General features: G+C 44.1%; 1 protein-coding gene across 1 annotated transcript in view; it reads left to right on the top strand.

Annotated features, from left to right (window-relative positions):
• The window catches only part of LOC119446376 (neuralized-like protein 4), a 41508-nt gene extending 15654 nt beyond the window's left edge, over positions 1–25854 (top strand). Inside the window, exons 11-26 of the mRNA XM_049664885.1 lie at positions 151–229; positions 1561–1730; positions 3497–3643; positions 4745–4884; positions 6480–6683; positions 9716–9814; positions 10716–10829; positions 11902–12069; positions 12664–12822; positions 13670–13849; positions 14765–14840; positions 14991–15083; positions 15541–15679; positions 16554–16669; positions 16995–17124; positions 18899–25854. Of these exons, the coding sequence (XP_049520842.1) occupies positions 151–229; positions 1561–1730; positions 3497–3643; positions 4745–4884; positions 6480–6683; positions 9716–9814; positions 10716–10829; positions 11902–12069; positions 12664–12822; positions 13670–13849; positions 14765–14840; positions 14991–15083; positions 15541–15679; positions 16554–16669; positions 16995–17124; positions 18899–19142 (2258 nt within the window). The 3' untranslated portion in view covers positions 19143–25854. The remainder of the gene's footprint in view (positions 1–150; positions 230–1560; positions 1731–3496; positions 3644–4744; positions 4885–6479; positions 6684–9715; positions 9815–10715; positions 10830–11901; positions 12070–12663; positions 12823–13669; positions 13850–14764; positions 14841–14990; positions 15084–15540; positions 15680–16553; positions 16670–16994; positions 17125–18898) is intronic.
• The last annotated feature ends 1345 nt before the right edge of the window (positions 25855–27199 follow it).

Genomic DNA, 27199 nt, shown 5'->3' with positions numbered 1-27199 from the left:
CAGTGAAGTTTCTTAGACGTGGCTCAAAATATTAATGATAACAGTTTTCCATGTTTATAGCCATGTAGTGCAACATGCTAAAGGCATTCAGCAATTGTTGGGGGTTGTGCACAGAAAAATGTAAATGTCAAAATTGCCTCAACATTGCAGGTGTCACGGCCATAAAGCCTGAAGACCTCGAGTTTCCCAGCACAATGACTGACATCACTCACGATACATGGATGCTAAGGTAGGCGATCAGCGTTTCTCTTTCATTCACAGTGCTTTGGAACGATTTCGCACAAAATGATTGGGCATTTAGGCACACGCCATGTTTTCGAAGTGAAAGTGAAACAGAAAGTGCTTCGTACCACTAGGTGCCATGGCTTTGCAAGCCTTATGGATGCTCTTTGGTGTAGTAAGTAAATAGAAAATCGGTATGGCTTGCCAAAGAGGTGTTTACAGAGGCTTGTCTCGGGAGCCTTGAAATGGGACACTTAGGTTTGCTTCTGCGATTACAGCAGACTTGTGAATTCGACTCCGGCTAACGTGACTTTTCAGTTAATTTGATCATGACAAGGTTTTGGCTAGTACCGTTACATTTCTATGGGCCAATACTTTGATTATTTGGATCCTGCCTGTTGGTGCCCTCACCAGATAATTTGAACATGTCTGGCTGGCATAAACACACCTGACACCAATTGTGACCCTGATTGTGACCCTAATGGCTGCACTTTCATCAGGATGTCTCTGGGACATCCTGATGAAAACGCCTATATTCAGCATGCCTCTGGAAGATGTCCAAGTAAAAATGGTACATTACAACGAGTGATTATAGTATTGACCCAATCCTAATGCGCACCTTTTTTTTAAAGAAAATTGTTACGGAAGTTGCCTCTGGCGGTGCAATCAGACATGAAAATGAAACCCCACATTGCAAGGAATAGTCCAAGTAAAATGCTGACTGATGCAAGGACTCGACACATGCGCTATCTACACTACCTTGTAATATGTCGCACCAACAACGCTGAATTGCTGCCATACCTGCCAACCTTTATGACTTTATCGTAATATGCCCTAACTTAAGCTTTGTTTTTGATTATTGTGTTGCACGAATAATTTTACAATTTTTATTTGTATCTCACTTCTAACAAAATTTATTTCAAAAGAATACAAATATAATTGGCTGCCGAATATTCAGACCGATACTACGGACCCGCTGAATTATTCGGACCTGCCGGCTGCTATGCCGCCTTCTAATAGAGCAAATGTATAGTGGCAACCAAAATTTTGCCCAACATTGTGTGGCTGTGTTCACAAAAAAAACTTGAACATCTTCATTCTTCTGTGCCACAGATCATTCTTGCAGCGACTAACAGAGTGCCTGTTTACAGTGTCCCTAAAGAAAAACCTCTGCAAATTGTTAAAAAATGAACAGTCAACACCTTCAGTAATAAAACACATTTTAGTGTTTTTTTTTATTCCACTGTAGTATTTTCAGAATTTCAAGATTGGCAGTCCTGCAGTGCTGTTCTCGTTAAAACTCATAATTTGATGTGAATGTTAATTTTTAATTTGCAGTGGTTCGGCCATCATGCGCAACGGCAACACTGTGCGGAATGGCTACAAGTGCGACCTGGACCAGCTTGGTGTTGGAAGCCGCGTGGGAATGATGCGAGATTCCGACGGCTGCCTGCACTACTTTGTCAACGGAGAAGACCAGGGAGTCGCTTGCAGAAACATCCGGTCACGTAAGCTGCATTTTCAAGAACTTATTGTACCTTGAGGTTGAATTCTGGGCCCCGGGAGGAGAATATCCCCACAAAATGTATCGTAACTTTGACTTTCTATGCATCCCGCCACATTAAGATTGCATTTGCGAAGGTCCTTTTGGCGCTGTGATGACTATGGTCTTTGGCTCTTTCCCGATGTACTTCGATTCATGACAACATTGAGGAGAATGCCATTGTGAATTTTTTTCAGTTAATTTGGTTGGGGCGGGAATGCATCTTCTCAACCCCACTTTTTATTGTAGAAACTTTTTATTGTCACCTCCATGCCTTTTTATGTCGAGAGCTAAACAAATTTGTGATCGAAGAAACAGTACATGCTTCTTAGCGTTGCCCTTCAGCCTGCTAAGGATTACTACTACTACTACTACTACTACTACTACTACTACTACTACTACTACTACTACTACTACTACTACTACTACTACTACTACTGGCATTCTTTGCTGGAGTGGTGACATCCTGAAATCAGTCTGTTGGCAAGACATGCTGAAGCATAGTCGTGAGATGAGCTCGTAGGCTTGCATATTACCCTTCACTATAGTGACTTTGCATGCAGTAAAAATGTAGCTGTACGTGATCTTCAGAGTGCGACGACACGCATATGGCGGGCGGCACTGTCGTCACATTGACTGCTTGCAACGAATCTTTTGTTACAAGCTCCATCGTTGTAAATTTTGTCTAAAAGATAAGAATAATACTTTTGGCCAAGTTTTCGAAAGTTACTTAGCAAAGGAATTATAAACTAGGTGCTTCGAACATGTTGAAATTTGCCAAGTTTTTTTGCACTTTCTGAGGGCCTAGACTGAAGATCTGCTCCTGCAGTCAGATTTTAGCTTTTAAAACATAACTAATTCCCATAAAATCTGTTCAGCAGCCTGCTTCAAAAGAGAGTCATTCCTGCGTTTAACCTGTATGTCCAGGCAGGCAGGGAGGACTCACTTTCAAATGAAAGGGAGTCCTCGTCACTTTTAGTCGAAGCTTCCACTTAAAGAGACACTAAAGAGAAATATTGTTTGTACTCTGCTGGTAAATTACCCTTCCATAATACCAAAAGAGGGACACTCTTACTGTGAGAAGGTGCTTGGTAAGGCAGAAAAGAGGCAAAAACGAAAGACGGATAGCGGTGCTACCTGGAAGTTCCTGCAGCAGCTCGCTGTGATGTCATAAATTTTGATGCCATCTGTTTGAGCCTAGTTAAGCTTTCATTGGTGAAAATGAACATTGTTGTACTATTCTAAAAGAGCCAAAGAGAGAACATGGAAAGTTTGCGAGGAAATAAATATACTGTGCAAAATACAACACAAGGACGTAGTAAGGGACACAAACAAGTCCCTTACTACGTCCTTGTGTTGTATTTTGCGCTGTATATTTATTTCCTCGCAGTATGAACCAACTCGCTCAACAACCCTTATTGCACCATGGAAAGTTTCAGTAACTTTTACTGAACCACATCCGAAACGTGCAAAAAATACTTTGCAATTTGCGACATCCCCTGGTGTTTCAGCACGAAATTCAAAAATGACACTTTGACCATCATTTGCTCTTTTAATAATCAACCTATTACTATGAAATCAACGAAAGTAGAGTTCTTCAAGAATAATTTATCAATATAAACTTATTCAGTGTGTTTCACTTTGGTGTCATTTAACATTGTGAACGTGCACATGTCAATGTGTGCTGTTTTCACTTGGTTAATGTTCCCCCCCCCCCCCCCCTAATTTCAGCTGTCTGGGCTGTGATAGACCTCTACGGCCAGTGCGCACAGGTGTCCATCGTGCCGCAGCAGCGGATCTCACCACCAGCAGCCCTGCCTGCCAAGGTGGCTAGTCCGGAGGTGACCAGAGCGAGCATCACACCTGCACACAGCGTGTGTACGTACAAAAGCTTGAGTCTTTTACGGCAAGCAGCTGTCATTGCTGCACGGAATCTGCCACATGGCTGATTGGCCGTTTCATTCCGTGCCGAGCGCGAGGTTTCGAGTTATGTTACTGGGCTGGTCGGTGGTTAACATTAACTTGCTAGATTTCGCTACCAAAACAGACTACCACAAACGATCAACAGAGGAGCACTGCCTGTCCCTTTTACCTGTCTAGTCCCTATGTGGTCCTCTATTTTATGCTGAAATCTAGCAAGTGGTAGCTGGCGGACAGCCCTGTCAAAGTTTGTAACAGTTTTAATGCAAGTTTCTGCAGACGTCAGCAAGTTCTGTGAAGAATCTAGCATCAGCTAAAGATTGCATTTGGAAATCCTTGCAGTTCTTTCACGGTTAGCTTTGAGTTTGCACTGTTCCTGATTTGTGCCTACTGAGAGTTTACGCATTCTAGTCAAACCTAGTAACAACAAATTCTCATTGGCCACAAAAATACCATCATTAGGTTCGATATTTGTTATAAGCATATGAGCACATATTGGTGGAAATTTCTTGTCACTGCCGGCTGCACAGCTGAAGCCACTAGGCCTAACCAGTGCCGCTTTGTCAGGAGTTCTGCTACCAATGTTGTGGTTTTGTGCCAGTTGACATAGCTGCAACTGTGTTCATGTTTGCGGCATCGCGTACGTGATTCATGCCCTGATATCATACGGAGTCCTAAATCTTGCTTATTGCCATTATACATTGGTACTAGGGGTCGGTGACGAAGCAGCAGGAATCGTGCAGGTCCAGAAAATCAAACATCTTAAAAATTGGTTGGTGATTGCTCTTTATATATTTGCTACCAGAATATATATATCTTGAGGCATGTGCAAACAAAAAGTTGCTTCGGTATAAACACCGTGTCAAATCCCGCATTTTCAATTTTGTTATAGCAGGAGAATGCTCTATTGAAATGAAGCATAACCAACCAAATTTTATATTTACTTCATTGTAGCCGCATTGGTTATGTCGAGGTTCGTCTGCATCAGCTAATGCTTGTTTTTTCTTGGGACCAGTTTTGTTGAGCTCATTAGTGCTCGTATTTTTTGTCTTGATGCAGCTGTAAATCACCAGTTCAACACCTGCTGCGGGAAGAATGTGGTCCTTAGGAATAACAACAAGGTGGCCTGTCGCTCCGCTGGCTTCAACAACGCTCTTGTGTTCAGTGCTGCACCATTGGAACTGGAGGAACTCTTCGAGGTGGGTGCAGTGTCACTGCAGAAGCAGGAACATCGTTCTGGCTGTTTTGTTGTACTGAAAGGCAGAATCTTTTTTTTTTTTTAATTTTCTTTTTTACTAGCAACCAGGTAAAAAATGCAGCGTGTTTAGAGACACAATTTGCCGGTGTAAATTGATAATGCATATGCATTTGCTTGCCTGTTTGCTTGCACTAAGAGCTTTGCAAGCCTTTCGCTTCGAGAGAAGTTAAAAGCTAGAAACTGGGTTTGCTTGTGTCCATCCTTTTGCGTTACACCGGCATCGTTATTACTGTGGCAACATTGTCAGACTGCCTCATCATGCTCGGCTCCACCCTCGCCACATGGCAGAGAAAAACACAACAGTGCCACTGCTACCACTTAGGAGCTGGCCGTACAAACCATTGTGCCATTCACACTTGGCAATTTGTGTAATGCTTTGTAAGTCGCGCAGGCTTTGAGAGTGGTGGCATCTGTATTTCAGAAGCCATAGCTGACAATACTGTAGCCAGTGCCATAGCCAGAAACTTTTTTCGGTGGGGGGGCATGCACTTTATCGGTGATGGGGAGATGAACAAACCGCATACTAACGCACAAATTTCGGGGGGTGCATGTGCCCGGTGTGCCGCCCCCTGTTTACGTTAATGACTGTAGCAGACGAAGACATCCGCATCGCAAAAGAAGTTCTTGAATGGTGGTGTCTGCTATGGGAGCCTGTTGCTGTCGCAGTAAGGCCTCATTCACACCAGCGACTTGCAAAAGTTGTGCGACCAAGTTGGTTTTAAAGTGACCAGTCACAAATGGTCGCTTTGGTCGAAAAGCGACTGTTTTTGGGGCAGTCGCTCGCTGCTCAATTTTTCAGTTGCAAAGCTTTTGAACCAATTAAGTGCATAGGAACAGGACGTCTGTATGCGCTGACATTTATTTTACGTGGCGATGGCATTGCAAGAAGATAGGAACGGCATCAATCTGGAGACATTTCAGTGTGGCGACGGGCCGGTCACACTTGCCGATATGAACATTGGTCACCTTGAGGCGCTTTTTGGTCAGTCGCAATCAGTTGTGCGACCTCCTCAAGTTTCCGGTGCGAATGAGCTCTAAATATGTTGAAAGCTGTAGGAATTGCTGAAGTCTGCTGAAGTTTTTCTTGCTCTCTTTCTCATGCTAGATAAATTTGAATATTCAATTACATAAGCATGGTGAACAATTCTGTTTAAGAAGACAGACTGATGCATGTTGCCAGATCAGCTATGCTGTGGTGTGGCCATCGTCTTCTGCTGGCATGTTTATTTCTATGGCCATTGGGCCATGGGCTTGCCTGGTTAATCAATTTAGTCATTTCTGCTGTTAAAGAGCACATATGTATTGCCGTGTGTGAACCTGCACTGCAGCACACACATTTATAATTGCTCCTAAAGCAACCCTGTTGTGTTGCACTTGCAGTATGGTGTGCCTTACATGTCAAAGCTTTTGTTCTAGATTGTATCCATTCCCTCCTGCAAGCTTTGCAATATGAAGTGTAGGCCCTTTTTTGTGTGTATTTTCAGGCTGTGTCAAAAAGTCTGTCGCGCTTATGTATCTTGTTCTTAATGTCGCCAGGTGCAAGTGGAACAAGTGAGCACCGTTTGGGCCGGGGCACTGGTGCTGGGCCTGACGACGTTTGCGCCTGAGCCTGGTGTCCCACTTCCCCCCACTGCCCTCCGTCTCCCAGGCCAACAGTCGTGGCTCCTTGTTGGCTCACGTGTCTTCCACAATGGCACCCTCCTCAGGGACAACTACGGGCCGTCCCTACATCGGCTGTCGGTGAGTTCTTGCTTTGTTTTCAAGCGAAGCTTGTATTCCCTTACAGATTTCAGTGGCGGTGCAGTCACACAAAAAGTCACGTGGTGCATACCCGCGGGTATGCGCCAGGGAAGCCAGAAAGAAAGAAGGAAAGAAAGAAAGGAAGGAAGAAGGTGCAGGGAAAGCTGCACTAGCGCTGAATCACATAACGCGCGCGACCAATCAGGGTTGTTTGGTGTGTCGCGGGGAGGGAAAGGGAAGGAAAGGGGGTTGGCGGGCTCCGCCGGGGTTCCCTCGCCTCAGATCAGTTTTGGTGACCGGATGGGAAGGCCACGCATGGTGCGTTCCGCTGAGGAGCAGGCTGCGTTTGAGCAATGGCGCCGCGAACTCACTCGGGAAAGGGCTCATCGTCTATGTGTCGATTTTAGCGTGAGGGCGTTCGAAGCCCAGGTGAAACATCGGCGAAGAGCCGCAGACCCCGAGTTGCGGGAGCGCGATGTTTAGCCCAAATGTTGGTGAAGAGCCACCGACCCTGAGTTTAGGGCAAACGAAGCAGAACGCCTGCGACAGCGTCGTCTTACGGCCAAGCTTCGCTTACCCCCATTTCCTCGACAGGATAAGGGCTCTGAATTTCTTTAAGACAGCTGCCGCTGCATCTGTATCTTCTCTGGCACACTGCATCCGCCAGTGCATGATGGCAGGTGTGGAGCGGTGATGGTGTGTTGTTGTTCATTATGAAAGCGAGGGTGAACATGAATGACCTTGTGGACCTAAATAGGCTGCAAAAGATCAGGGCAAGTATTGTGCAGAGCTGTATTTTGTTAAAGAGAAAAAGGAAGTGTAAATGAGGTAAAATAAACAAAAACAAGAACCTAACTTCAGTAGCCTTCCTTTAAAGGGACCAAAAAACAATATTTATTGTACACTTTTTTTTTTTTTTTGTCCAATGGGAAGCTTGCCGGTCGGGCAGTCCAATACTGCAGTAGAAAAGCATTGTGTAACATTCTTTATCAGACTTTTTTTGTCTGTAGTCGAGATCTTGTTTATGCAGTTCTGTGCTTGAAACAATGACAGGTGAGCACGATAGCAACTGTACGGCGGCATTGGTGGGAAGCTGATGACAAGTCCAACCATAAGGAATTAATCGTTTTGTCAAACTGATGTTTATGGGGTTCATGCTTCCTGAACTCTTCAATTATTTCTGCAGTAAGAGCTATGCGCTTTCGTGGTATCCTGTCCAACTGCTTTGGTCACACACAAGTCAAGCTAATTTTTCAAAGGCAAAACGGCACTTTTATACATAATGCGCAGTTCAGCTGCCAGTTACCATAGCAGCTGCATATGCTCTCTGATTTTGGAAGCGTCGTTTCTTGAAAATCTGAGCAAGTTGGAGCAAAGAATTTTAGCTTGCATGCGTGACTAGAACTTATATCTGTATGAAATAGTCTTCAAAATAACGTAATGTGTGTTGCCAAGCAATGAGGGATGCCGCTGCTTTTCCCTTGCATTTGTTGCCGCAGAAACAGTGCCACTTGTGTGAACTTTTCTTAGCTCGTAATATGCATAGAATAAAGCACAAGTGCCTGTAAAATATAGAGAATACAAGTTCAAGCAATACATATGGTGCACTTGAAACAGCGAGCTTACGTAATCTGCAGTCATGTGGTGTGCCTACAACGCTAGTATATCGAAGTTGCACCGTAAAGCATTGTGACATACCATTTTTGTGACTTTCTGTGCCGATTTGAAATTAAGATTCTTATGTAAACCGCAAACAGCATGTTCCATTATGTAAATCATGGTCTCCTCATTGTCACCACATGTTCTCATTTTGGCATGTTCTGAGCGGTTGTGGTGCCTTGAAGACGAGCATAAGGGGGCTTCGAAAAAATTTGTCTTCTCAGAAGCTTGCCCTGACGAAAGTTCGCCAAATCAGCACAAGCTAAATAAGGGTTCACAAACCGTCCAGCCTATTAGAGAATTTGTCTTGACAGAATTAACATTAGAAAGAGTCCACAAATGTGAAACGATTGAATGGAGCAACAGTATGACAGGAAGATATGAACGAAATTCTGACATTAGTCCTGCCTTCCATCAAAAATACGATTCCTCGGCAGCAACTCCGATGCCTTGGACTTTGAAACTGTTCAGAGTAATGTGCACCGCCTCGTGGAATCCTTTTAGTGTGTAAATGTGCATTAGTCAGTTTTCATCAAACCACGCACTCCACGCAAGTCATAGCTAACTTGCCTCGTTTCCTGAAATGCTTCATGTGTGTTTGCAAACAGGTGCAGAGGCCTACACCAAGCCACAACAAAAGAAGAAAAAAAAAAGGAAATATGTGGGCATTTAATACTCTGGGGAACAACATTCCGTGTAGCTAATGAGATTAACACATTTTGTGTACAGATTGTACAGGCCAAGGAACCGGATGGTCAACTCTTCTTTCTAGGACTACAAGTTAGTGAATTCTAGGCGAAAGTGGGCTTTAGGGCCAAGCAGGATGACTACCCGTGAAGCAAACCAAATTGCACAGGGCATGTGCACTATCTTTCCATAACCAGAGAGCGGAACCGTCATACCGCTGCCACCCTTTCCACCACCAGGCGATGTAGACTGCGACGAACCAGTGGCCTCTTTGTGCAGCTGCTATTGAGCATGTTTAGCGTTCGCAGAGAAGCTTATGCCAGCAAAGCTGCCAGCTCCGAGCACTCTCTTTCTTTCTATCTCTGTCATCTCCCCATCCGTCCTCCTCCTTCCCCACACTGCTGACTGATGTTCAGGTGTCAGCTATGCACTATGCAGTCATGGTGCAGTCAGCATGCTTTGTTCTTTTTGTGTCAATCCCTGCAAACTGTGACCAGCCAGTTTCTGCTTTTTCCCTTTTTTTTTTTTTTTTTTCCCTTTCAAGAGGTTACTGCAGGGCTTCTCACTTTTTCATGCATGGGGGTGTGCAAAGAGACGTGTTTGTGCCGTATGCTCTTGCAAGAAGCGCTATAAAGGTAACAATTGACAAGGTGCCAGCTAAAATATTTTGCCTCTTTCTTGTCTAGGCTGGTGAACGGATTGGCGTCCAGCACTGCTTTGACGGGACCCTCAGGGTCCACCTCAACGGGGAAGATTTGGGGCCAGCGGCCTCCAACTTGCCAAAGGTCTGTTGACTCAAATTTAATATGCTTCATTTTTTTTTCTTTAATATATTTCGCTTTGTACTTTTCTGACTACTTGCACATTTTGGTGTTCTTTTTATTTTATATTTTCTTTGCAAATGTGTTTAACCTTTTCAGTGTCACTTACATACCGGTATGTTCTCACGTTATGTGCCCTGCCACGTCACTGAAATACCCATACGTTCTCCCCTCTCTCTCCACTCGGATGTGTGCTACTAGTAAAACAAACTTCGCAAGCTCCAAGGTGGTTTCGCCATTGGTTGTACAGTTAAACCTCGATATAAAGAAGTCAGTAAAATTGGCAATTTGCTTTGTCATATCGAAATTTTATCATATTGAAATTCAACCTTTCATGCAAGTATGTACAGTTGCCGATGCACTTTTCTTACGTGGAAGGGAACCCAAAATTTTCCAAATTATTGTGCAATTGGAAAAAGCAAATTTGAACGACAGAAAAGTTATTTTGTTGAATTTGAGAGTTATTGATGGAAAGTTATGGTTTTGTGCCGTGTCAACATTATCTTCATCACATCAGTGGTACGAAGCGAAGCCAGCTGCACTTTCGCATAATGCGATGTTGTACTAGTTGGTTCATGCTTGAAATGTGGTTCTGGCGCAACAAAACTAAGAGGAAAGAAGAAGGGACAGAAAGCGCCAACTTGCAGCTGAAATTATTACCTAGAAACACCCATATTTTATACAAACAGGATTGACATGCACAGAACTATCAAGTGCTCTACATGTGTACAAAGAAAAAGGAAGAATTAAAAAAAGAAAGGAAAAAAAATGTGTTGTCTCCTTGCAAACCAACAAGACATGCAGTGCTAGTTGCTTAGCCCGAGTACAGTCTTGTTCAGTGCAATGCTTTCTTGTGTCTCTGCAGGTTCTCTATGCAGTGCTGGACTTGTATGGGATGCTCGAGTCGGTGTCCCTCTGCAGTAGCAGCATAGTCCCTGCCACGCACTCTGCGGCCACCAATTATTTCGACTGTGCCGAGGTAGCGTGGAAAATCTCCTTGAAAACATGACTGGCAATCACAAGCTCTTTAGCTTTAACTTGTTGCACTTATTTGCAATTATCATAGCCAGCACTTGTGGGCCTGATTTTAAAGCTTGCCTTTGTCGCTTTAGCATTCAGTTATATTGCTTGCATGTTTGATGCCTTGCTATTTTTTTTCATGCCTTGTTTCTGCTGTAGTTGAAACCTAGCCCTTGTTGTTACTGGCCAAGAAATGCCAGTGCCTCTAGTGTGTATCTTCCAGAGGGATAGAATGTATTGGTACGTCATCTTGTCTCTCACTTGTGAAGGGCTTTCGAAGAGACCAAACACTGAAACACAAGCACTCGTTTGGGAGGCTGTGCAGGCTTGAATCGAAAAGCAGTGAATGTTTTCCCTCCAGAACACTAGAAGATGCTTAGTTCATAAACAGCAAAAATGATAAACATTGAATAGATGATTCTATAATGAACCATCAGTGTTTGCATCTTGACGTAGGTAGCACAAAACAACATAGACACAAGGAAAGAAAACACAGACACAGTGCGGACTATCAACTGAGGATTTACTGAAAGAACAAACATATATAGACGCGCTGAAGAAACACATGGTTACAAAAAAAAATAATTATAAAGAAACTTTTTAGTTCGAACGTTACTTTATTGGTGTGTATCCAAGTAAACTAACTCTGCATCATGCAGCAACCATTAGTGCAGTCATTGGACGTAGACACTGCAGCATCATTGTGTGCGTGTACCACACAGGGTATTGGCTTTTGTAACTGGTCATGTGACCATGCAGACTGTCTACGTAAATCATTAACACTAATAAACAAACATTCTTTTCTCTGTCGTTATCACCCACTGGATGCGATCCATCAGACGAAATAGACATCCTTCAATGTAGAGGAATGTCAGCTCGGGGAATGTGGTCCGAATGTTGTCAAATGTCGTGGAAGGAAGGACCAGTTGGTTGTGTCGGTGCGACCAGAAATAATTTGTGTGAAAGGCCTAAATGATGTCCTTTTAGGATTGTGGCTTTCCCCTCAGCAGTGCTCATTTGTGACGTTGCAGCCAAGCCAAGGCACACCAAGCAAGGAGAGGGTGGGCCAGGAGTTCCACGAGCAACATGGCCGCAATGTGCGGCTGCGCGCGGGCAGCCTGGGTGCGTGCCGCACGACCGGCTACGACCACGGCCTCCTCCTTTCCACCAAGCCTCTGCCTCGGTGCCAGCTTTTCCAGGTGGTGCTTTCTTACATGTAGACATTTCTTTATTTCAAGTTTGATGCCCACAGAGCACTGCTGTTTACCAAACTTGTCATTCCTAAAGTTGGTTTATTGTATGATGGCATATATAAGCTTGAAATGTGGAAAAAAAGCCTGCTACTACTATGAGCACTCGCGTGGCTTAGCGTAAAGCAATAGCTACTACACCGCTCATCATCATGTGGGGCATATCCCTCATTTATGTACCAACTAAGGTACTCAAATGATAGTGTACATTTCACCACTCGCCACTAAACTTGTTAAACGTTACCCTGATTTCTTTACACCGTACTGTCCAACCATGCATGGTTTTTGTCATGTGTGTAACTGCAACGTCGCAATGTCGCACCAGAGTTGCAGTTATGCCGTGAAATTAAATAGGGGGGGGGGGAGGACCTTTTCCCAGCAAATGAATGCAGATCAATGTTTTCAAACAATGTAGAGAATGGTTTCTAAAAGTTTAAACTGATGAAGGTTTTGCTCTTTAGTGTGAGTTCCCTTAGTAGCTATTGCTGTCAAACACGGGGCTTACGCAAGCGACGGTGCGCGTCCTCCTGCACCTGTTCTCAGGTTCGGATCGATCGACTGAACAGCAAGTGGAGCTCCTCCCTGCAAGTGGGCGTCGTCGGAGAGAACCCCGAGAAACTTCACTTTCCTCTGAGTGCCCTCAATCTACGAAAACTCGCATGGGTGATTTCCGGTGACTCTGTCTATCACAACGGAACCAAGGCAAGCACATTGAACTTTTCTTTTTTTCTTCTCTTTCTCGCAGCTTCTTACTCCTTCAAGTGCTGACATTTAGAAGTACTCTTCGTAATGCCCCGACTGCTTGAATTCAAACACTTTCCTTTGGAACTTTCATCATTGTTGTTCTTAAAAAATTCCAGATTGTCTAACTGAGCGTAGAACTCACCATGTGCTTAACTTTCTGTGGTGTTTTAATGAGTGCTGTCATCCTCCTCAATAATTTGCATTTGATGCTTTAGTCTTTTTTTTTTTTTTCTTTAAGCTAAGATAATAAGACGATAAGGATATGGTGTGCAGTTCTGCTTGCCTGTTGCTGAATTGTTCTTATTTTTATTTTTATAGCTTGCTTTGCCCTAACTTTATTTTACAACATATAAAAGAAATGCAGTGATTGCATATACTGGGCGATAACGGCTCATCGTTTACTGAAATATATACACGTATAACCTTTTTGCTACTTATGTTCATATTACGACTTTACTGTACCTGTATCGCTCGTGTATACTTTATTAACATATCTGTATAACTTATATACCCACCCGTTATGTAATGCCCCTTTTGTGAGGGTTCTTTAGGGTAATAAAATAAAATGGAATGAAATGGAAAAGGGCAGTGATCACAAGAGACAAGAGGCTGACGATGCCCTGTTGCGGTGTGTTCCTTCAGGCTCTTGTCACGCATGCACTGCTTCAATGAAAGACAAGTTCCGTAGTTGTTGTGCGAACGAGATAAAACGCAGCATCCTCATTTCCAAATGCTTTCGTGTTCTCCCCTCCACCCATCAACCTGCTCTTCATTTGACGTCTCTGCGATGCTGCTGTGTGTGCAGGTGAAGCTTGGCTACGGACCCAACCTCGACCACCTGCAGCAAGGCCACACGGTGGGCGTGCTGGTGGACCTGGAAGGCGGGCTACACTTGTACGTCAACGGGATGGACCAAGGCGTGGCTGCCAGAGACCTGCCGCCCGTCTGTTATGCCCTGGTGGACCTGTATGGTCAGTGCGAGCAGGTGAGGACACCGCCTCCTCCGTCAAATTGGACTGGGCTTTTGAACAATATGCTTGATCCAAGTCGGTAACTGTTATGCTGCATCCTTTGTGCGTTTCCATGGCGAGACACCACCAGGCACACTGGAAGTGGGTTGGTTGCCGCATAATGAACAAAGAACAAACAGTGCGAAAGGACTGTATGCAAACATTAGGCAACAAATGAAGCTCAACGTTTGTTGTCTCACACTTGAAAAAGCGGCATAAAATAAACTGTGGTGCCACTTTTACAAATAAATCGGAGGTCTGCAAAATAAGGAGTAGCAAAAGCCTGCCAGATATCTTGTAGCTAACGTAAGCAATCATGATATGGTTGACTCAAGCTCAAGCTGATGACATTTCTTAGCAAGGCACCACCAAGCATTCTGATTGGGTACTTGGTGCACTGTGGTCAGTGCAGACACTTGCTGTCCTAGCCTTCACACTTGCAATGGGCCAGAGTAATGTAGAGAGTCTGTATCAGTCCTTTAAATTTTCGCGCTTTGTAAGTGGCGTGAGCAGCAAAACCCGCCTGCGCTATCACCAGGATCAGCAGGGTGTGGGCGGTTGGTGATATAAAAAGGAACAGAATGGTGTGAAAGCAATACTGGCCCTGATTTAATGCATTGTGCTTCTTTCACTTGAGTGCCTTCTTTTGTTAGCTGATGCACTATTTGTGGTGTTCCAGAATTTGAAATCAGGCAGGTTGGTTAATCATAATGAGGAAAAGAAACAGCATGGCAGGCAGGACACACGATAATGAAAACACTCCAAGAGATAGGAGGAATTACTTAACATAAAGTCATTTCTTTTTGTTGTTTGTCCCTTCTTTTGGGGCTGCGGCGAGCCACAGAGCTTGAGCTCTATGATGTTGACTGTTTTTTGTCATTCTAAAACAGGTGACTATTGTGGAGTCTCATGACCAGGACAGCGAACCCGAGGCCGATTCAAGAGAAAAAGCCGACATAGACAACGGTATGTGGTCATGGTTTTCGTGGAAGCTGATTACTATAGGGTCCTGTGTACATTTTCATTGCGAGATTAGGTTTCCAAGTTGTGACTTTACCTCCAGTTTATCCACTCTTAATCACCGGCATCTCGTTTTTCAGGGGTAAAAGAAAAAAGAGGTGAAGAACCTCCACAATGACATCCACGCCATCAAGAATTGCGAGTACCAAAACCTGTGCCTGAGGTTCAAGGCCATGCTCGGGATTCCTGGTGGGTAATTTATGAGCACTCCTTACCTCTCCTGTCTTGTGCCCTTCAGCGAAATGGCAAATGAAAGTGCATTAGGATTTCTTTTTTTTTTTTTTAGCCTGTTGGATGGACATGTAAATAGAAAAGTAGAAGCTTATTAACGATGGCTACTGTATTTTAGGCACATCTTAGTCCCCAGTCACATTGGAAAACCTTTTTCTCACTTTTAATTTTTATTTCCAAGCCTTGGAGCCTGTCAATAAGATGCAATTGACTTGAGTGAATCGGCACTTGTCTTCCGGCTCATCTGTATCTTTTGTGCATCATTCACAGAAGCCACAAGGGTGTTGCATGGGGAAGAATGTGAACGAAAATCGTAATTGCTATGTTGGTTGCTGCTGCCTTTTTTGTGTGGCAGTTTTTATTGTTAAGAGGGACCATGTAAGTTCAGCATGTCTACCTGTCTGTTTTTTCGCAGACAATTACTTTGTTCCTGACATGAATCTGTGCTACTGCGAGACCTGCCACAAGATCCGCGGTGATGAGCCCTACCTCAAAGTTGGTGAACCTCCTAGGGATTACGCAGTGCCCTTCGGTTGGTGCCGATTCCCACTCAGGTGAGCCGAATGAACTAATCTGCTTTGACGCAACCAACCAGTTTTGCGATATTCAATCTTTTCATAATTAGCATTTCTTTCACTGTCTAGAAAGGTGACCAACCTGAGGCAATAGCAGAGAACAACCAGATACCTTCTGGACATACAAAGAAACTATGAAACGTAATTGCATAAAGACAATTTAAGTATCGTGGCATCGTTTTGATGGCTCTGTTATCATGACGAGGACAGACGGCACGAGCGTACTCATTATTCATTGTCCTCCTTAGAACAACTTTATTCCCTTGCGTTCAGGTCACTATTAATGGAGGTTTATAACGTATGTCACGAACCAGGCAAAGAAAAAATGATGGTAATTTAGGCCATCGAGAAGGAAGGAGGAAGTACGACATCCCATTGGGAAAATGAGCGAATTAACTAACAGGCAATTGATTGCAACTTGAGATGTACAGAGGTGCATGGATAGTTTAGGATAATGTAGTATTGGTGCGTGTCCTTTGTTGTCCCTGTTGTACTCATTCGTTTGCAGGTTGATAGCAATGAATAACGTCAACTTCCAAAAGCTGGGTTGAGGGTTTCATAATTTCACGCAGGGAAACAGCTAGGATGGAAGGCAGTACTGCTCGCGAGGAATGGCAGCATTGGTAAATTGTTACTGCCGGTGTGCGAGGTTGTCATGGCAATCGCAGCGACAGTGCATCGTCGGAACAGCTGTCTTTTCAGCCGCCGTATAACACCAGCTTGTGATCGGCTCTCAATGTACCTTGAAGCACTTGTGACAATGTTTGGCCATGCCACCTGGCATGTCAAGACAACGAATGTCTCTTGCGTCTTGTGATAATTCTTGTGTCACACTCATAATTGTAATTGACAGGTTGCCACTGAGGCCCGACCACAATTCAGTTCAGCAGAAGTGGCACGTGGCGTATCACGGTGTGCCAGTCGCTGCCGTGAGGAAGACCCTGGACCATGGGCAGCTGCTCTCACCAGGCAAGAGTGATCTCATTGTTGCGCGTTTTTGCTATATGAAAGTAACCCTGAAAGACCTTTAATCAAAATCGGTAAACGAAGATGTGTGCTAGAAGGAAAGACGGATAAGGAAGAAAGAACAAGAAAGGTAAAGAAACGAAACAGTTAGCCGTGATTCCCTGGTGTCACTGTGAACAAAACACCTGAAGTATGCTACCTTGGTATCCTTGTGAGCTTTGGACACCTTTCGGCTTTCTTGTGGTTTAAGTGCATGCCTTGTAATAATGTAGAGTTATCCCGACTAAAGGTTGATCATCGGCCTCCCATCCTTCTTTTTCCTCCACAGATAAGGTGTCACTTTGTCAGCCACCCAAGACGGGGTCAAGGAGCAAATCAGAGAACTGTGAAAGCCACTCCGTCTGCCTGTCCCCAACGTTGCGCTACGCTGGTTGCAGTGCATTATGTCCAAAGCACGAGTGCGTACTTTGCCTTCAGTCAGCCTTCTTTTCTCTTGTGGGTCATTTGAAGTGTAAAGTTTCATACTTGGATCACTAGATAGAAATCGGGCATTCTGTGTGCCCTTTGTGCCTCGTCTGTGAGCACATACGGTTAATTTAATGTCGTTTCAAAATCTCCGAGTTCATTGGGCAAGTTGGACAAACCTGAAAGAATGGAGAACTATTTTAACCATGTAATGACCCAAACACAGTTCGGTTCCACATCAAGGAAATTTAGTACACTTTATCCACTTTTATTTCTGGCCATGAAGAGTACAATTACATATAAAAAAAAATATGAAGTGGTGTTAGAATACAAAACATAACTTTAATTGGTTTGCTCAACTATCCAGCTGAAAACTCACCCGCCGGGGTGGCTCAGTCAGCTAAGGCGTTGCGCTGCTGAGCACGAGATCGCGGGATCGAATCCCGGCCGCGGCGGCCGCATTTCGATGGAGGCGAAATGCAAAAACGCCCGTGTACTTGCGTTGTAGTGCACGTTAAAGAACCCCAGGTGGTCAAAATTAATCCGGAGCCCTCCACTACGGCGTGCCTCATAATCAGAACTGGTTTTGGCACGTAAAACCCCAGAAAGAAGAAAGAAGAAGAACAGCTGAAAACTCACTACACAGTGTATCAAAAACGCTACTACAATCTACCTCTGTTAATTGGACCCTGACGGGACCGACGAAGTTGATCGAATTATCCGGCGGGTCGAATTAAACAAGATGCAGAAAAAACTCCAAAACACACAGCTGGTTCATTTGGCAGTATTCGCCTGCTTCTAACACACCCCCAAATCAAACGTGCGCACACTTTCTCTGTGACCAAAGTAGAAAACTAATGTATAAATTACATTAAAGCCCTAAATAAAGTATAAATGTAACGTGCACCCAATTTTTAGAGCGCAAAAAGTGGGCAAGGGTCTAATACGTGCTGCACAAAGGCGACCAGTTTCCTAAAGTCAGCTTTGCAGCAGTACAGCCGTGTTATGCGGAAAGCATACAAATGCCGCGAACGCGGTTGCAGTTCTGTATCCAATTGCACTGTGCATGGCAATTTTTGTCCTAATTTCTTGGTAAAATAAGGCGCATCATAAAGACATGAAAAAGGTGTACCGTAATCAGACATTGTGAGCTACTGTTATGGCTTGAACCATTATTGCTTGAAAACCTTCCTAGGGCAGGACAAGAATAGGCATCTTCAACAGGAGAGGACGTGTGTTCGACGCATTCACTGTCCCCTAATAAGCTCTGCCGAGACATGCTGCCACCAGAGGGGGTCGCTATTGGGGTCACCATAGGGGTCAGGCAATGTGCAGCACAGTCTGTTTGAAGGAGTTCTTATCGTGTGCGAAAAGTTCCAATCCTTCGGGGGTCAAAATCCCTCGTGGTGCTCACCATCAATAGATCTGGAGTGTTCAGGAGTGCCACGGGGACCGCAGCACACAGCCAAACTATCTCAAGGGTGAAGGTAAAAGGCTGTATATTGTGAAAGGGTGAAAGGCTGTATATTGGCCATGATGAAATGGTGAAGACAAACACTTGCCACGAAAGGCTTAGCGATGTTAACATTCTTGTTGTTGAGTCATTGTGAACAAAGCTCCCGTGTGGGAGCCGAAACGCTAACATTACTAACTCTTTTGTGGTCAGTGTTTTTACCTTTTATCGGGTTCTGTCCCGACCCGACGAGGTCCTGTATACTCTCCATTTCATGTAGATTGATCCAAGTCAATTTGTCGCTCTGTTGACAGATTCGTTGACCCGAAGACGAGCCGTCAGATGTGGGCAAGGACCGCCTTCCAGGTTTTAGTCCAGCCTGGCTCCTACACGACACACCCGGCGCGTGTGGGCACCACCAGCCCCACCAGCAGTGCCGCGTCGAGGGATCCGACCGAGACGTTTCTGGGTGCCTCGGAACTGGAGTGGAGGACCAAAGAGAGGGGTGCCACCATCCTCCACGCGCTCCTCGTCCGCCTGGAGTTCCCGCCGTCCTGATAGACTGTGAACCTAGGAACTCTTGCTTGTTTTCATTGGTTTTTATTTGATTTATTTTCCCTGTTTACGTGGCAACCTAAGCGTTGATTATGCCATCCCGCCTGCATTCATTCACACTGCTGATCATTTCGGGCTGTTGTGCAATTCTCGTTGACTCATTCTTATCTTTGTGCTACCGCCATCGTTGACATTGATTGCGTCCCGAGCCCCCACCCTGTGTTGCAGTACAGGATTGCCGGCGCATCGGCGTAGATGACTTCAAACTTAATGTGATTGAGACACAAGCGGAGGCATGAACATGATTGCACACGGTGTGTACGTACTTGTGTATCTGTGTGTGGTGTATATCCTATGACAAAAATGTAAAAGCCAGCTGACAATGGTTGGCAATGGCTGGCCATTGCCAGCCATTGCCATTGCTGGCTATCGCTGTAGCGATGTGTATTACGTTGCGTTTACATCCTCTTTCTGCGTTTGTGTCTCGTACGTGCTACACACAGAGAAGTTTCATGACATCGACACTGTGTGTTTTGTGGAATCACATGTATGTACATAAGCATGGAGCTGTGAGGCACGCTACAAGTGCAACTCTCATTTGCCATTCGTGTAACGAATCGCATATGTTGTTGCAGGTCTCCTTTCAATTTTATTTGCCCTGCTTTTCATGGTCGTGCCACACGTGTAGTGCACATGGCACAAGATTTGGTGTGCTCGTGTGGTTGTCTCGTGTAATTTTTGTTTTTTTTTTCCCCGTTGGGATAGATAGCTTGTTCTTGTGCTGCCATCATTGCACTAGTATTTCCGTTGCACACGTTCTGAGCAGTGCACGACGCCTCACCAGAATGCTTGGGCCCTTCATCTTATTCGTTATTGCCAAACAGTGTTCTTTAAGCAGTCATTAGCTTTGGTCGATACTCTGTTGCCCATGGAGGAAAAACGTAAATCGATGCCACACATAAAAAAATTGTGGCATTGTCTGAAAAAAAAGAAATTCAGGGGGAGTGGACTTACTGCAAAGGCTACCATGTTCAACAGAAAGTCGCTTCATTGGGTGCTCATGTGCGTCAGCCATGTCTAGTATTGCAGAAAACATTTTCCATCAGTTACGGTGGCGTACAGTTCATATTGTCATCACCTGATTATTATTTCTTCATTATGAGTTTGCTATTAAATGATCATTGTTATACGCTGATTCAATTGTCCATTTACATTAGCAATCAGGGGGAAAAAAAAGAAATATTTTCTGCCGTGGTGCCGTCCTCTCGCAGATGTAACGTTGGTCCAAAGATTCTTGAAGACAGAGGAACGAAGCCAGTGAAATCATGGGTCATGGACTGTCATTTGTCATAGTGCATGCTACTTGTGTTTGAATCATGGTGGTAACGCTAAAAGTAGAGTACCTTTTGAAGAACACATAGGAAGCTGATAAGGTATTGTTCAAAAGGTAAATTTGTAAGTTCGCTTTCAATTTACTGTCTTTAGTCTTCCTTCTCTGTTGTCGGCACCACATTTGCACTGCGTCCTTTGTTGTTACCTTCACGCTGCTTGTTTTTGGTAACGACATGACTAGACGTGCAAGTCCTGTTGCACCCTTGGGGACTTGTAACAATTAATTTGGATAAACACTCTACCAATAGCAAGCGATCTGTTGATGCTTACTGTGTGCTTTGAAATACTAAGACGTATTCATTGTCAAATGGATGTCTCGCACTGCGTGTTGCCACCAACCGTATCCTAAGATGAAACAGTTGTGTCAGTTCAGTCTTCAAGTATTGAGACACGGTTTGTTGAAAATGGACATCCACTCTGAGCATCCAGCATAGGCCTAGAAATTTTTCGGTGCCATTTTGTTGAGGACTCTCGTGTCCCCTGTGGTTGCCGTGAACTTGTGAGACTTTGCGAACCTGCCTGCTTCCGCCAGCTGCCCGGCGTGCCATGTCTCCCTTAACCAAAGAAAGCTGTCCAGAAATGCTTGGAGTGTCGTGTGCTTTCGATTGTCCAGCACGTCGACGTTGCAAGGTGGCTGCTTGCTCATGCTCGTGGAAGAAGTTGTGATGTACTGTACAAAGCGCGTCACCATTAGTGAGATGTAGAAGGAATTGTTTTCTACAAATGTGATACATTGCTGCAGGCAATGCAGTTAATGGGCTGGCTTGATACAGCTGTGCGTGCACACATTTCATGCACGGCTTCGAGGCAGCTGAATGCAGTCATCGTTCGTACATCCACGCTGAATTACAGTTAAATGCGAAGGGCCTTTGCGGGGGTGTTATCGAGTCTCGGCGTTGTGCGTTGTAAGGTGTCGGCACCAAGTGCCCACGTCTTATTAGCGCTTCAATTCTTGTCGTGTACGCCATCCACCATTGTCAGGAGTGATCTAACAAACCTGCAAACTATTTTTTTGTTTTCTATTGTGCAACTACGCTTTCTTGTCCAGCTGTAAAAATGTGTTCCTGTCCTCAGCTTGTAATCTCTTGCTGTTCATTTAGCACTGCATGCAGTATACTGTCTAGACAACCATCTTGACGTTCATCATTAGTTTTGACTTTCTTAAGCAAGCGACACTGTGGGACATATTTCCATCATAGATTTAGCTCATTTTTCTCTACGTGAAGACTGCACACTGCTTCCAGTTGAAATATGTGTGTGGTTACCAAGCAAATTGTTACAGCCGGTCCAACAGCATGGTTATGGTTGTACAGATGCTGTCCAATGTACTGAAAGTATGCCGAAAGTATGTTCCACGCAATGGCCGCTTTGTTGCATTTGTCCCAGTGAAACGGAACACATACAAAGTTCTCCGTCTGTTGCCCCTCGAACGATTTGCCGCGGAGCGTGCGTTGTAGTCTGCTAAGAATTGCATGGTGGGTTTTACATTAGCACTTCGTTTATTTCTCTTGGGCATGTTGTGATGCACACCTCAGGAGCATGCTTTTCACTGGGGCCTGACCAGAGCAGACGGATGCAAAGCATTAATCAGAAAGCTGCCTTTATTGGCACTGGTGACTATTTGTCTGTTAAGTTCAAGCTTAAAAAATTAAGATGCAACAGAGCTGCCTGAACTTGCGGCTACTTTGCGTGTGAACAGTGAAATTGAAGCTTACACCAGTGCTAATTAGAAGACTTCTCTTTAAATGTGAAAATTTGACTCATGCTAAGACTATATTGCAGAACTTCTTTGGAAATGTAATGCACGCATGATGAATTGGTTGCGTTGAAGCAACGTTCTGCCTCACTTTTCCAAGTCAACATTTCCTGACCAGTTGAGACGGTTTTCCATTTCATGCAGTGAACCACTGTAGCCAAAATGCTAAAGCTTTCGTTGGCACTTATATTATTTGCTGAACTAACCGCAGTGACATAGCTCCCAGAGATGCTCGGCATTTCCTATTTATTTTGAACATTGATGACGTCGAATTGACTGCAGTGCTGTTCTTGTAATTCCCGTCTTAACATGCAAGTAACTATTTTTATATACATCCTACAGCAGCGGTCTTTAAAAGCCTAAAGTATCTCCATATACTTTTCCAGAACTCCAGATTCATTTTTTGAGCGTGTTGCTATTATAGCACATTTGCAGGTTGTGGATTCTTCTTGTGGAAGGTGTATATGGGACTTACTGACACTATTGGCAAGCCTCGTTTATAGGCAGGCTTTGCTTGTATAAAGTGTCGGGTCAGTAACGAAGCCTGCTGTAAATGGTTGTTTCATCTACAGCTCTGGCTTGTTTGCGTTTGCATTTCCCGTGCAGGTGGCATTTCACGGTTTATTTTGTTTTTGTAAGCAGCACTTGCCTGTTCCACTAGAGCTAAATGAAAAGCACATGTCGATCCTTGGCAATTTGCAACGAAGAATGTCTGTTTTCTCTGTGGAAGGCAGGTGTTTTGTTATACCAGGACAGATGGCGTCACCCTTCCCTTGGCAAAAAGATAATACGCTTATTTCTAAAATTTGTTTTTTTGTCTGTCATTGCCCCAGACAACACATTACACACTTCTGTTTTGTTCTGGACAAAACAAATCAGAACTGCATGCAAACAGGTGCCATACAAGAGTACACCGCAAAATGCCACCTCATTACCAAATTTAAGTGCAAAGGAGACATCGGTTTAGCCAGGGGCGGTATTCTCGGGTAATCACTTTCAGGGATGCGATTACTTTCCCGAGATGTTGCATGACTTGGTGCCAGACGCGCTGAAGTATGGGGCCGACAGAACTCCTGGCACTGCGCGAATATCCTGAGCTTGGCACATTGTCAGGAGTGCTGTTGACCATAAACTTCAGGGCGTCCAGTGCCGAGTCACACGAGATCTCGCGAGAGGGATCAAATCCTCAACAGTGATCGCTCGAGAATACTGGCCCTGAAACGTTGATTCTGTTGGCTTCCTTATCAACGCAGTCATACAATATGTTTGTCTGAACTCTCTGCATCTTAATATGACCGCAGAGCCAGACAAGTTAAACCAAACACTAGGTTGCTCTGATGTACTTGTGATGATGATATTTCACCCACAGCACAAGAGACGTTTTGGTATCTACACGACGCCCATCAGTAGTGTCATTGCTCACGCTTACACGTGTTCGTCACAGCGTCGCCAGGAGAACCTGTCATTCCGGTTCCCAATATTTTTGTAAGATTCCTAGTTAATCGCTGCTATTTCTGGTATGTGCACATCACTGTGCTCATGATATTGAAAGATGTGAGTGTGTCGCGCATGGCAGAGCAAGATATATGAAAGAAGCTTCACTCGTCCTGTCACGCATGAACTGCTGAGGGTCCTTTGCTTCGTGTAACATACTCTGTACATATGTGTATTTGAGAAAGGAAAAAAAAAGCGATCTAAATGTGTGTATTGCTGTCAGAATCTGTTGTGTTTATTTTTTGTATTTTTCTTCGGTGTTTAACTCTGTATAGTGTACATTTAACTTCACTTTGCGAAGCCGAGGTGAAACAAGAATTATAAAGTCTGTCTGCTGACAGACTGTTAGATAACATTATTTTTGTTCTTTTTCTCGCAGCTCTTCTTCCGGTAAAGATAAGAAAAGCTTGTTTAAACCATATCACCAAATGCAGAGCTCACTCATAAATAACCCTCAGGTCTATAGTAAGCTGGATGTTTTTGTCTAGAATTCGTAGCCAAGGGTGAAACGGACGCCAACCAAAAACACATCTTCTTCTTGTGTTCTTGGTCGGCGTCCGTTTTACCCTTGACTATGAGCAATCCCGACCAGACGAGTTTTTGTCGAACTCTTGATTTCATTAAGCAGGAATCAGTTCGATACATTAGCATCGTTGGCAGCATGTGAAATAAAGCCAAAGCAGCTTCGTGCAGAAAGTGGCCAACAGCTGTGCACTACTCAAAACCTGCCGTTAAAAGTGTGCCTAACATCTTGTCTTCGTCATAACTAAAGTTCTCTACAGCTTGGTTATAAGCTGTTTGTGTGAAAGTGCAACGTGTTGCAAGAAAATAATAGTAAGCATGGCTGCACATTTACCTTTAACAATAGAAGCATTTTCAAATGAAAAACAGAAAAGATCTGACTCTGTCTGCAATTCCTGCCTCTTGTATCTTTATCACCTCCACTCTCGATGATGGTTGAGTGCTGCTGTCATTGAAGTAGTCTAGGTTTATTTGGGCTAACTAATTCCTCCATCAGGGAGCAGGGCCAGTCACCCAGCTTAGGGACAAATGTCACAAGTGTCCCACAGCTGGCAGTACCTCTAACTTGACAAACCTTTGTAAATTCAGTGATTATAGCATTGAACAATAATTGAGAGTGTGCACGCAACTTCGGGACAAAACTGTCAGCAGTCATATGCAGCACTGATCCAATCTATGACGGCACCTTCAAATTGATTGCTGTGATGATGCAGAGATCACGGTCAAAGCACCACATTTTGGAATTGTGCAACCTTGGAGGGTGCATGCTATAAAGCTAACCCCCCCCCCCCCCTTTTTTTTTCTTATGATGGCTCTGTCTGTAGTAGTTGCAGCATTGTGAGTACAGAGGGTGCTGATATGAAAAGGAGCTCCCAAGTGATATTTCAACAGTGATAACTGCAGCAGTATGAGCATCACTTCTACGGCTCTGCAATATCACTCAATGATACTTGCTAAGTAGTTCCAAGGTCATTGCAAAAGCAAGGACATCTAGCTGTCCGGATAGCTAATCAAACATGGCCCCTTCCTCCGTGAATATTGGTCTACAGTGTACACACTCTTGGAGCTGTGCGAGAATGACAGAGATTTGGCGCTGTACTTTTTGCCTCTGCCGTTTGCTCAGCCCATGTGAATGCCACAACATTTTTTGGTGCTGTGTAATTGAGCATCATTTGTGCTTATCTAGTCTGAATGTTTCGCTTGTATGCGAGGCAAAATGACGTAATGGATCCTGAAATGGGTCACCTTGAGCTGAGTTCCGTGACGGACAGAGATAGCTGTTTGCTTGTTTTATTTTATTTTCCTTGTTAGTGTTCAGTGTGTCCAGCTTTTCTTGTACAGTGAACAGACAAAGGAATGAAATGTGAAGCACAGCTCTGCACAGTTTCATTCATGTTTAAGATGTGCATTGAGGCCACATACGTGTGTGTGCTTCGACTGCTTCGGTGTGTACTTTGCAGGATGAAGTACGTGTTTGCGTGCTGGACTTTCCTGGCTCATTGCTTTCGTTGTCATTTTGGAGAGTCCAAATAAACTCTGCACTAAAGCAAAGTGATGTCTGTATGTGTGCATTTATGTAGGAATGAGAATAATGTAAAATGTAAGTGCATATTTTCTCGTATTGCGATAACTGTGGCATGTTCGAAACCGTGAAGCACATTTTGTTAGGGGGAAATGACCAGGTTACACAAACGGGACTTGTTATTTCAGTAGAATGGGCTATGCTTCCCAAGAAGCACTAGATCTAGGAAGCATACTAGTTCCTATGCCTTCTCATTCAAAGCGAACATCAAGCTATAAATTTTATTTTCTGACTCGGCCAAGACATCTTAATTTACAAGCTCTATAGTCAAGGTATTTACGTCAACATCATCACCTTTGTCTCACCTGTACATACAATGAAACTATTTTCTTGCCTTTTTTTTTTTTCTGCTTCCGCCCTCCTCCAGGAGTACCAGGGGTGTCGGCGTCGTAGCTGGCGTTGGCGTCCTGTGAGCAAAAATTGCCGTATATATTTATAGGTATATGTATATGCCATGCCTTGCTATATGACATGCAGGATATGTGGGTTATATTGCCACACCATTCTATCATTGAAGTTGCTCATACCTTAATTTTCTTACATTCTTGACAAAGTTATTCCTTGGAATTTTGAGAATGACAGCCCACAAAGAAATGTCATGAAACAAAACACCGACAGCGCATGCCTTTTATGTTAAATCGTCTCGGACTGAAATATTGAAAATGCGAAACAATAATAGAAACCTGAAAATGTAATTTTTCTGGCATGGCTGTGCGCTTTCTCCAGGATCAGCCCAAGCAAGAGGTTTCTACCAGAAAGCTCGCCTTCGTGCATAGCATTCGCCGCCAGCGTTTCTCGGTGAACATTACAGTTACATAAGCTGCAGGTGCCGGCAAGCGTGAGAAGCAGTCGGGAGATCTTCGAATGCTATCGCGTTCCACTCTTATGGCGAAGCTAAGCGTCCTCCCAATTTTTCAGTCTCCAATCCCCTTCCCATGTAGAGTACCATGTAGGCGGCTGCATATATATATGCTGGCAAATTTCTATGCATTTTATTAAAAAGCGTCCTCTGTGTCTTATCTGGATGTCTGTGGGGACATTATAGTAAGTATTTAAACATATGTAGGTTAATTCAGACTTCCTGGCAGGGATGTACCAAACCGTTCCAAATGTTTCACTTTCTCAGAAAGATTGAAACTTCACAATACCTATACTGCCAAGTCAAACGATGTCTGGTTCACCGTTCTTGTTCTAGGACATCAAGGATTTGCGATGGCTGGAGCTATATGTTTAGGAGACTATAGGCATTTGAGTCATTCAACATTATTTTGATGAACAGCGAAAGCACCTTTTGGTGTGTTTTGGTTAACTTGT

The sequence above is a fragment of the Dermacentor silvarum genome, chromosome 3 (genome assembly GCF_013339745.2).
Source record: "Dermacentor silvarum isolate Dsil-2018 chromosome 3, BIME_Dsil_1.4, whole genome shotgun sequence".
Classification (NCBI taxonomy): Eukaryota; Metazoa; Arthropoda; class Arachnida; order Ixodida; family Ixodidae; genus Dermacentor; species Dermacentor silvarum.
Note: the sequence above shows the minus strand (reverse complement) of the source record. Positions and strands in the feature narration are given on the sequence as shown.